General features: G+C 36.1%; 1 protein-coding gene across 1 annotated transcript in view; it reads right to left on the reverse strand.

Moving 5' to 3' along the window:
• Positions 1 to 469: 469 nt before the first annotated feature.
• The window catches only part of LOC104866854 (lysine-specific demethylase 6A-like), a gene marked incomplete at its 3' end in the record, with an annotated part of 79,708 nt that continues 67,669 nt past the window's right edge, over positions 470 to 12,508 (reverse strand). The window contains exons 10-15 of the mRNA XM_010631072.1: positions 4,939 to 5,037; positions 4,444 to 4,663; positions 3,823 to 3,957; positions 2,421 to 2,516; positions 1,475 to 1,573; positions 470 to 865 (exon numbers count right to left, since the gene is read on the reverse strand). Coding sequence (XP_010629374.1) covers positions 470 to 865; positions 1,475 to 1,573; positions 2,421 to 2,516; positions 3,823 to 3,957; positions 4,444 to 4,663; positions 4,939 to 5,037 — 1,045 coding nt within the window. The remainder of the gene's footprint in view (positions 866 to 1,474; positions 1,574 to 2,420; positions 2,517 to 3,822; positions 3,958 to 4,443; positions 4,664 to 4,938; positions 5,038 to 12,508) is intronic.

The following is a 12,508-nucleotide window of genomic DNA, read 5'->3' on the forward strand; positions in this document are numbered from 1 at the left end:
CTTTTAGCTGCCCAGTATTTCAAGAGTGTAGTATAGCAGCACGCTGCTAGCTAACAAAATGAATGAAATTCAAAATATAATCACTGCTGAACACTTCTCACTTTTGCAGTGTCACAGTGTTCAAATTTTAGTTATACTATCAAAGGCAGAGACTACCTAACATTAAAAATTTGGTTGTGACAAGCTTAATAATTAGCAGCTGGATTTGTGGGAACTGTAGGCTCTGCTTTTATAGTTCTTGTTTTATTTTATAAGGTATATGTACAGATCTTAAAAGGCAATTGGGAATAAAAATACTTATGCACACAGCCACAGTGCAACATACTGCTTAAAATTTTCAAATAGTTATGTTTCTTGAAGTTAGTCCTTACAAACAAAACTTAAATTAAAATTTTATGCATTCTCAAAATGCATCTGAGCCAAGTAAATATAAACTATTTCACAAGAGCACAAAAAGCTAGTCTTTTACCTGAGCAGAGTCCGACACTTGTTTTCTCCGTGGCTCTCCTATGGTGCTGGTCAGGTTTGTGCAGTTATGAGGTAGAGTAAGTGTGTTTTGCTGCAGGTAAGGCACATTTCCATTACTTCCATTTCCTGTTACATAATTATCACCTACCAAATTAGTGTCTGTGTTCCCTAGAGTTTTTGATGTGCTGAAAGAAACAGAGCCCGCAGAAAAAGATCCACTGGACAAATGCTTTTCAAGACAAGTAGGGCGAACTCCATACTGAAAGATGCTAGATGCTCTGGTCAAAGCTGCATGTGGTTGCTGGCCAGGCAAAGAGTATGCAGGCAGTGATGAGTCAGATACTGGCCCATTACGAATTCCAGTGGTTTGTACCTGAGTAACTCCTGTTTGTCTCATCTTCAAAAACAAAAAAGACCTGCTTGTGTAATTCTGAAAACACATACTCCACAACGTCTCTAATTTTATATAGCATTTCATCTGTCTAGCTAAGAAAACATATACTTTAGAAAACAAGCAACTATGTTCATTTTCAGATGTGATTGTTGGTTAAAAAAGAACTCCACTTCATTTTGTGGTCAACAGAAGGGCAGAAACTTACAGATTATAAATCAGAAATTTATAGGCCTTTTTTCCTTCATAAAATACAAGATTTCGTTTCCATTTTATTACAAGGATGACAAATTCCTCAAATACAATGACTATCGCAACACCTGCATCTCGTTAGGATTATTTGTTAATTATTAAATACTAAACATAAATAAATAAATAATAAATAAATAAATAAATCAGAATAAAGCAAAGTTTTCTGTAAATAAGTCATAAAATGTTTTTGTATTCTTTCTTAAGAAAATATGTTCCTTATAAGTATTGAAAGCTCAGATATATTAATTCTGTTGAATACACATAGAAATAGGAAGTAAGCACTAATATCCTCTAAATGGTACTGTTTTTAAAAATATTCAGCTTGCTGATATATTTTAGAAAGAATGAAAGTGCTGTACATACTTGTTGCTGCATTAAAACAAACTGACTTTCCAGCTGTTCCAGCATCAATCTCTGTGCTGGATTTAAATTATTCTCATTTTCACGCAGCTGTTCTAAGTGCTAGATGAAGGAAAAAAAGGAATAACATCAAAGTTTAATCGAAAAGACTTTATAAGGACAATCTTTCAGTGAAGAGTAGAAACACAGCCATAGTGTGAGAGGAGATAGTAACCCTTAAAAATTGTAATCAAACCCCAAATATAAGTGTGAGAAAAGTCACAAAACTCTAGACATTCATTGAAAAAAGTTACTTTGTATGATTCGAAAGAAATGCATTATGGAGGAATGAAATTTCAGAGAGAAAGCTACTTAACACTTGGCGATGAATACAGCAGAAAAATAGCATGGTTAGCCAGAATCACATCCAATAACAGGAATTTGGCTACAGCAAGGTTATGTCCTGTGGAACCTTCACTGAACTGTTTATATAACCATACAAGAACAAAGAAGCAATACAGAGATGTGGAAAAATCCCTGAGATACTATTTCAAGTTATACAAAATAGCATGTCCTGAAATTATATATTCATATATGTGTTTGTGTATGCATATATGTATAATGTAACCTACATTTCCATTTCAAAGGCACAAAAAGGAATTTATAAGGCAGATTTTTTTTGTACATCCAAAAGAAACTACTAGTATTAGATGTATGTGGGACAGAAAACATGGGGCCAAAGGAAGGCTCCAAAATAATCCTTTCTCTCAAACAGGTGTACTTTTTCTCTAGGCCCACCCAAATGCATTATAATTCCTATTAGTACTTGGTAAATAGGAACTTATTTTACATATGTGTGTATTAATTTAGTTGGGTGCCTTTCAGTTTTAAGACTTAGTACCTAAAACACTTAACCCTTACGAGTTCCACTTTAAAATTAAGGATAATGTGTCAGCAGGATGTTTCATACCTGTAATCTCTGTGGTGTCAAACACCACGAATGAACTTGCTGCTGTACTGGATGATGTGAAGCAATCTGACCACTATTCCATTTTTCAGAAATGTTCTAAGGAAAAGAAATTTAAGAAGAAAACAGGAGCATTTTGTTAAATTCCTTGCTAATACCTATGATACAAAATTACAGGAATATGGAATATTGACAAATACATTTGAACTACTTTTAAATCCTTTAAAAATAGTAAAATGTGTAATTGGTTTACAAACCTGTAAATTTGGGGGAGAGGCCAATATCTAAATCTACATTATGTCTCAAAGAGCTGGAAACATTGTCCACTATACACACAATTTATTTCAATGTCAGCAGACAGATGGTGACACTTAAAATTGCAAATTCAGCAAAAAGAATGAAATGACTGGTGAACATAAATTTGTTCCTGCCTTCCATATGTAATAAGATGTAAAAACTATTAGAAATAGTGCTTCATTCTCTCATATCCACAAGATTAAAATACTAAAGTAGGCCAATTTCACAGGAGTTGGGGGTTTTGCTTTTATGGGTTTTGTCCATATTTATTTTTAGAAGTGTGTGTGTGTTTTGTGTGTGTGTGTGTGTGTGTGTGTGTGTGTGCGCACACTCTCTTTATACCTTTGTTGGACTAGGTATTCTTTTCCTCTTGGTAGAAGCAGGCAGGCCTTCTACTTGGCTAGAAGAAATTACGTGTAGCGATAAAGACTGCTGTGAAACTGGTGTTTGACTCTGGTCTAATATAGGTTCAATATTTGAATCATGAGCTTTACAAGCCTAAGGATCACAGAAGTAAAAAAAAAAAAAAAAAAAAAAAAAAATCTCCCTCTTCCCCTTTCTATCTCTCTCTCTCTTTCTAATATATGTGTGTGTGTGTGTGTGTATACACACATACATAACATATATTATTATATGTACATATTATATATATTATATATGTGTATATAGTATATGTAATATATGTGTATATATATAATTTCCTAAAAGTATAAAATGTAAAGTATCTACTTTTCAAAGATATGTGAACATCCCTGATTTCAAATATGAAAAATCAAAATTAAATGAATCTTCAATGGAAAATGTTTACCTTTTTTTTTAAAAAAACCCAAGTTTTTAATTCCATAAACCACTACAGTCTTCACTTCAATCTATTTCAAATCATAAGAATACACAAAGGTTCAAACTGGTACCCCAAGTTCCTTACTATGTGCAAGGGAGTTTTATTTTATCTAAAACTCCTTTACAATTAATTTAATGGCTTTTCTTTTTAAATTAAAAATGTTTTGCATTTAAAAAAGCCAATCCTACATTTAAATAACTTTGATTACTACAAATTGGTAAGAACCCTTAAAGCTGGGTGCCTACAGAAGATAACCCAACTTCTCACCTGCTGTGCTGTGTTCATGGCACCCTGCCTGGAGGTAAGCTCTGCGGGTATTGGTAGGCTCCATGCCTCCTCAATACTAGGAAGTAACTTAGTTTTATTCTGTAGACTACTTTGTGGAAGGTTACACAACTGAGCCTAGGAAAAATTACGTAAAAAGCAAATTTAACACAAGCCTATTTGAGTATGATCAAGTCTTCCTAAATCTTCCTCAATGTTTTAAGTCTATATATTTACAGAAATATAATTCTAAATTTGGGGTTTTACATAGATGTTGTAAAGAGGGCAACTGGAATATACTTGAGAGAATCAGACCAAAGCTCTAATTTCCAGAGTTCTCATAAATATTTTAAGCACTAGTGAAAAGCAGTGTTTGTGTTCTTTAAAATGCGATGACAACTTAAAAATGTAGGTAGCACATGAAAAATGTTCATGCATATTAATGTTAAACAGGTAAATTAATACACATGTATATGTGCAAGAGGACATATTTTAAATACTACACAACTTACTTTAAATAAAAAATAAAATACTGCCACAAAATATGGAAATAAGTTAACAAGTTAACAGCTTCCCTTTTTCTGATCCTTATGATAGAGAAATTTGTATCTTTTAAAATATTACCTGTAAAAACTTAATTCTTGCTGCAAGTGTAGAAATATTACTACAATCTTTGCTTCTAGTTGCATTTAAGTAGCATTTAATGGCATCCTGAGGTTGACTACAGGATTCATACAGAGTACCCAAGTCCATCCAAGCTGCTGCATGCCCATGGTCTAATTGCACAGCACAAATATAGGCCTGCAAAGCATCCATGGGCTGATTCTGCTGTTGGTAGAGTACACTGGAAAGAGAATAAAGAATAAGTTTTCAAAATCTAACCTATCTTATAAGATTCCTGCATGGGCCAAGGATTTAGCTCAGTGGTGCCTACACCTGGGTTGCAAGTGCAAGACCCCAAATTTGATCCCCAATACCAAAACCAAAAAAAACAAAAAAGCAAAAACAAAAAACTAGATTGCTGCATAGTATGCCTTTCAATCACCTTACGCATCCAGTAAAATTATACATACATATATAAAATAATATTCATTTATAGTTGTGTATGTAAAATCTTACCCTATTGAACACCATGTATCTGCACTTGCTTCTGATTTATCAATAGACTGCCTGTAAGATATAAAGGCATCTTGAACTTTCCCAATACTTGAATAACACCTAAAAGAGAAAAAAATATGCATATATATATATATATATATATATAAAATCACATTTATAACGTTCATTATTTGCCAAAATAAGTCAATATTCAAAGAAGTGGGAGGACCTGTATATGGCATATATTATGTACATATCTAAATGTATATAAAGACTAAAATATCAAAAACTGACTCATGGTACATTATTGCCCAGTACGACCTTCAATGGATGTATGCATCAATTAAAATAGTAATATATTGTGTATATATGATAATTATGTATATGTGTAATTTTACATATAATACATTTTAAATTTTATATGGCCACTAATATGCTTTGGTTTTTTTTCAAGACAGGGTTTCACTATGTAGGTGAGGATGACCTGGAACTCACTATGTAGCCCAGGCTGGTCTCAAATTCACAGCAATCTTCCTGCCTCAGCATCCCAAGTACTGGGATTACAGGCGTGTGCAACCATGCCTGGTATATTAAAAATGTCAGATGATAGCAGCAATGTAAACTGTTAAATGCAGCAGGTAAGGTAAATATTAGTGGAGGGAAAAACAACATTAAATTTTTTTTTCAGACTATGAGAAAAATCTAAACGCTAGAAAAAATATGATTATTTCCTAAGACCATTTTCACCTTCAATTTCTAAATAATTAAGAAAAAAGGCTCAAGAGAGATCTCCCTCCACTGTCAGGGCCCCATCTATGGGCCCACATAGCCATGCCTTTCCCTGCGGGTGCCACTGACTGCTGCGGACCCAGCTCCAGCAGAGTGAGTTTTGGGAAAGAAGCTGGCTTGGACTTCAGATCTCCCTCTGCCGGTCTGGGCCGTGCCTTTCCCTGTGGGCGCTACTGCTTGCTCCAGAAACAGCGTCAGGAGGGTAGCCCCATGGGCATTGCTGAGCATCCCACCCCCCTCAAATCCCCTGATTGTGCCAGACCTTGGATGCACTCCAAAGAGTCATGGCTGGCTATAAAGGGTGGTGATTGATCCTATTATGCTCCTGATTGTATCGATTGGGATAAAGGATAGGGATTGATGTGACAAGTTGTTGTCTCAACTATGAAAATGAGAATGTCTATAAGTCATGAAAGAATCAAAGGCTGGGAAACAATGATATCAGGAAGATTTAACGACCCAGAGATGGAATCAAAGGCAACCCAACGGCAAAAATAAAGATGAGAAAACACTTAAGCAAGCCACAAAGACAGACGTCCAGTTCACCAATGGCAAAAAGTAGGGGAAAGGAGGATGAAAAATCTGATAGTGAACCACCAGGATACTCAGAACTCACAGCAAAGGATGTAACAAAACCAATCAATCAAGCTCTAGAAAACATTCAAACCAGAAATAACTTCCCAGATAACCACAGAGATGGTAAGCAAAACGAAAAATATGATTTGAGACTCTAGAACAGAAACTGAGAAAAAAAATAGATGAGCTCAGGAACATAATAGAAAACATGAAGGCCCAGAATAAGAAAGAAATGGAAATAATGAACACCCCAAATAGAAAAGAAATGGAATCCATTAAATAGATATTCAGGAGATTAAAAGCTCAATTGAAAGTGTACGCAACAGAATAAAAGATTGTGAAGATAAGAATCTCAGATACAGAAGATAGGATTGCAGACAATGACCGGGAAAAGAGAGGTCTCTTAAAAACAGTAAGGGATCATGAGAAATTGACCCAACAACGCCTAGATGATGCAAAGAAGAATAACATAAGACTGACGGGAATCCATGAAGTATCAGAAGAAAATACAAATGACTCAAAAAAGCTGTTCACAGAATTAATGACAGAAAACTTCCCCAACAGAGGGGAAGAATTTCACATAAAGATAAGTGAGGCATATAGGACTCCAACTAGCCAGGATCAAAAAAAAAAAAAAAAAAAAAAAAAAACAAAACAACAGCAGAACAAAATACAACAAGCAGTAAGAGAAAAGAAACAAATCACATGCAAAGGAAAGCCCATCAGAATCAGAGCAGACTTTTCAACACAAACCCTACCTAGGTCAAGGACACCCTGGAGTGAGGTATTTCAAGTCCTAAAAGAAAACAACCTACAACCAAGACTGATGTATTCTGCAAAACTCTCTTTCAAAATGGATGGAGAAATAAGATACTTCCATGGCAAAGATCACTTGAGAAACTTAATGAAATATTAAACCAGCAGCACTACAAAGGAATTTTAACAATATCCTAGAAATAGACATTGAAGACCACAACACCATGAGGCCCAACAGAGCAAATCAAATAGCCAAGGCAAGAAATTATTAAAGGAGAGGGCAAAAAGAGTCAACAAAAGGACAATAACATGCCAATAGTGAGTCAGTACATATCAGTTATAGCTATCAATGTCAATGGCCTCAATCACCACTCAAGAGAAACAGATTGGCAGAATGGATTCAGAAGCAAAACCCAACAACATGTTGTATACAAGAAACATACCTAGTGCAAAAAGGAGCCCACAGACTGAAAATGAAAGGGTGGAAAACAATTCTCCACCTGACAGGAGCCCAGAAAAAAGCAGGGGTTGCAATCTTATTCACAGACAGAGTAAATTTCAAACAAAAACTCATTAAGAGAGACAAAGAAGGACACTATATTCTTGTAAAGGGAACAATTCAAGAGGAAGAAATGACAATCATAAACATATATGCACCAAATATAAATGCCCCCAACTATATAAAACAAATATTAAATAACATGAAAAACCAAATAAGCGCTAATACAACTGTAGTGGGGGATCTAAATGCCCTACTATCACAAATAGATCATCTAGGCACAAAATCAACAGTGAAATACTAGAACTGAACCAAGCTTTTTAACACATGGACTGATTAGATGTCTACAAAGTATTCCACCCCACAAAACCAGAAGATACATTCTTTTCAGCTGCACATGGGTCATTCCCCAAGAACAGGTTTTAATAAATGGAAAAGAACTGAAGTTATTCCCTGTATATTATCAGATCACAGAGCAATAAAACTGGAGATCAATAACATAAGAAACTGTAGGAACTTCACAAACACATGGAAATTGAACAACACTCTCCTGAACAAGCAATGGATCACAGAGGACAAGAAGAAATCAGACAGTTTTTACAAATAAACAAAAATGCCAGTACACATACAGGAATCTATGGGACACAATGAAAGCAGTTCTACATGAAAAATTCATAGGACTGAATGCCTACAATAGGAAAACAGAGCGAGCTCAAATAAACAACCTAATGATGATTCTTAGAGTCCTAGAAGAGCAAGAGCAAGAAAAACCCAAAGTTCAAAGAAGAGAGGAAATTAACTATAAAGATCAAAGCAGAAATCAATGCAATGGAAACTAAGAAAATGATACAAAAAATAAATGAAACAAAGAGCTGGTTTTTTGTAAGAATAAATGGAATTGATAAACCCTTAGCAAATCTTATCAAAAAAAGGAAAGAAAAGGCTCAGATCCATGCAATCAGGAATGAAAAAGGCAAATTCACAACAGATCACACAGACATCCAGAGGATCATTAATACCTACTATGAGAACCTGTACTCTAAGAAAGTGGAAAACACAGAAGAAATGGACAGATTTCTACATACTTGTGAATCACCAAAGTTGAACGAGGAAGACAAAAACATTTTAAACACCCCAATTACAATCAGTGAAATTGAAGATGTAATTGAAAACTTACCAACAAAGAAAAGGCCAGGCCCTGTTGGATTCATTGCTGAATTTTACAAGACATTTACAGAAGAACTACTGCCATTTTTCTTCAAACTTTTCAATGAAATTGAAAGGGAAGAAATACTTCCAAATTCATTCCTGGAAGTAAGTATCACTTTGATTCCCAAACGACGGAGAGATGTATCTAAAAAAAGAGAACTACAGGCCAATTTCCTTAATGATCACAGATGCAAATATCCTCAATAAGATACTGGCAAACAGCGGGTCATCAAGAAGATCATACACCCTTACCACATTGGATGTCGCAGGGATGCAAAGATGGTTCAACATAAATAAATCGATAAATGTAATACACTATATTAACAGAGTCAAGGACAAAAACCACATGATCCTCTCAATAGACGCAGAAAAAGCATTTGATAAAATTCAACACCCATTCATGACAAAAATCCTGCAGAAAATTGGAATAGATGGTCTATATCTCAACTTAATAAAGGCTACCTATGAAAAACCAACAGCCAACATCATGTTAAATGGCCAAAAACTGAAAACCTTCATGACAAAATCAGGAACAAGACAAGGATGCCCACTATCACCACTCCTCTTCGATATAGTTCTGGAAACATTAGCCATAATAGCACTTAGACAAGCAAAAGAAATTAAAGCAATAAAGATAGGAAAGGAAGAAGTTAAACTGTCATTATTTGCTGATGATATGATGTTCTACAATGAAGACCCCAAAAACTCCACCAAATGACTTCTTGACTTAATTGACACTTTTAGCAAGGTAGCTGGATACAAGGTCAACACCCAAAAATCAATAGCCTTCTTGTACACAAATAACACACTCACTGAGAGAGAAATGAGGGAAACAACTTCTTTCACAGTAGCACCCAAAAAAATGCACTGTCTGGGAATCAATCTAACAAAAGAAGAAAAGACCTCTACACTGAAAACTACAGCACTCTGAAAAATGAGATAGAACAGGATATAAGAAAATGCAAAGATATCCCCTGCTCCAGGGTAGGAAGAATCAACATAGTGCAAATGGCCAGACTACCAAAACTGCTATACATATTCAATGAAATATCAACTGATATTCCAACACTGTATTTCACAGAACTAGAAAAAAGAAACGAAAAATTCATTTGGAACCATAAGAGACCTAGAATAGCAAAAGCCATCCTAGGCAACAGACACATGGCAGTGGTTATAACAATTCCCAATCTGAAACTATACTACAAAGCCACTGTGATGAAAACAGCATGGCACTGGCAAAGAAAAAGACATGAGGATCAGTGGAATAGACTGAAACACACAAAAACAACTCCAGATGTAATCAGCTACCTCATCTTTGACAAAGGAGCTGACCCTCCCCACTGGAGGAAAGATAGCCTCTTTAATAAATAGTGTTGGAAAAATTGGATGTCAATCTGCCAAAGATTAAAACTAGACCCTTATCTTTCACCACACACTAAAATAAAATCAAAGTGGATTAAAGATCTAAATATTAAAACAGAAACACTAAACTTGCTGAAAAATAAATTATGAAGAACTGTTGAAGACATTGGCAAAGGAAAAGACTTTATGAACAAATACTCAGTAGCACAGGAATTAGCAGAAAGAATCAACAACTGTGATCTCATCTTATTAAAAAGCTTCTGCACTGCAAAAGAAACCATCAACAGAACTAAGAGACAACCTACAATGTGGGAAAAACTTTTTACCAGTTGCTCCTCAGACAAAGGACTATTATCTAGAATATATAAAGAACTCAAAACAATCAGCTCCCCCAAATGTAAAGACCCAATTCAAAAGTGGGCATCTGAAATGAACAGACATTTCCCAGAGAAAGAAGTAAAAGCAGCAAGTAAATATATGAAAAAATGTTTCACATCACTGGTCATTCGAGAGATGCAGATGAAAACAACACTGAGATTCCACCTAACCCCACAAAAAATGGCTGCTATCAAGAAATCACACAATAACAAATGTTGGCGGGATTGTGGGGAGAAAGGAACCCTTCTCCACTGTTGGTGGGAGTGCACACTAGTACAACCACTATGGAAATCAATATGGAGATACCTCAAAGAGTCTAGAGGTTCCATTGACACAGCCATCCCTCTGCTGGGTATCTTTCCAAAAGATTTAAAAGAATCATATCACAGAGATATATACACACCAATGTTTACAGTGGCACAGTTTGTAAAAGCTAAAACTTGGAAACAGCCCATCTGCCCATCTGCTGGAAACTGGATAAAGAAGACGTGGTTTTTCTATAAAATGGAATACTACACAGCCATAAAGCATGAGAAATTAGAGTCATTGATAGGAAAATGGATACATATTGAGGATATACTCTTAAGTGAAATACATAAGTCACACATGTGTAAATACCAAATAGTTTCTCTGGTGTGAAAAAGTGTAATAGTACACAAGATCCTAATACAATAATTAAGAGCTTGAAATGGGAAGAAAAGGGCTAAAGCTGTAGGGAAAGTGGGAAGGGTAGGGGAAAGGAAATAAGGGAAAGAAAAAATATGAGACAATGACAAAAATGGAAATAAAGAGTTTGTAAATGGGCAGGTCGAAGGGAGGGTTGAAGGGACGGCAGGGACAAGGGGAAAAAATGAGAACCAAGACCTGTCATGAGAAGGTACAGGATCCCAGTAATGAATGTAACTGTATTGTAGACCTAGATTGTACCAATAAACTCAATAAAAAGAAAAAAGAAAGAAAAAAGACCCCCTGGACAACAGCTTTCAGGCACGCAGGCCCCAGCAAGAAGCCCTCCTGGACAACAGTGGTGTGGGTGAGCAGACCCTAGCCACAGACCTACCAAAATACTATTGGTAAGTGCATGTGTTCAGGCCCCACACAGAAAGCAGCAGCTCGGGCCCCCAGGTTCCAGCCAAAGGCCTATGCAGACAACATCTATACAAGTGGGCAGGCCCCAGCCAGAATCCCACTTAGACAACAGCCTAGCACTGTGGCGGTCCAGCCGTCATAACACGAACATGCCCGAGTCGGGGAGTGAGGATTGCGAAAGGAAAGAACACTCAAACCTGAGCGGAGATGAAGAGAAGTCTGATTTATTTCACAGAAACAGACCCTTTTATAGGTTCACAGCAACAGGAAGCTTTTAAGGGCACACAACACCAAATCGTTGTTTTTCAAAGACCGAATTTCCTGACTCTTACTGATGACATCAGATCTATGGCTGTCTCTTTGAGTTTCTTCCGTTGCAGCAACAGGTTTAACAAGCAGTCCTAGAATGTTACAGATTGTATCAATGCCTTGAGTGTAGAGGTGAAGAAGTTTCCTTTTAAATGTCAAACTCCTAGAGGGCCACGGCCTGGCTCCCACATAGCACAGGATCCAGAAGGCCATCATTCTAAATCCAGGAATTTGGCAAAGTGGTGAGCAGTACAGAGAAGGCCTTTTCTGAGTCTTGTTGAGAACTGAAGTCCCCTGAAAGAGCAAAGAATCATCTCAATGAAGGTGCAGCAGACTGCAGGGGTTGAAATGAGAAGACACCAAAAAAAGAAACAAAACCAGACTTCCACATCACCAAAGGGAACTCCAAGGGACTCAAAGGAACTGAAACTCAAATGCCTGGAAACTCTGAAATGGCAATGAAAAAGGAACTAGAAAAATGAAGTCAGAAATAATTTCTCAGATAAAAACAGAGATTGTGTCTATAGTGAAAGATATGATTAATAAATCTAGAGCAGGCACAGAATAAAAAAAAAATAGAACCACTGAGGAACATGATGGAATCCCAGCATAGAAATAAATGGA

This window comes from Fukomys damarensis, unplaced genomic scaffold, assembly GCF_012274545.1.
Source record: "Fukomys damarensis isolate Sample0158 unplaced genomic scaffold, DMR_v1.0_HiC HiC_scaffold_58, whole genome shotgun sequence".
NCBI classification, from domain to species: domain Eukaryota; kingdom Metazoa; phylum Chordata; class Mammalia; order Rodentia; family Bathyergidae; genus Fukomys; species Fukomys damarensis.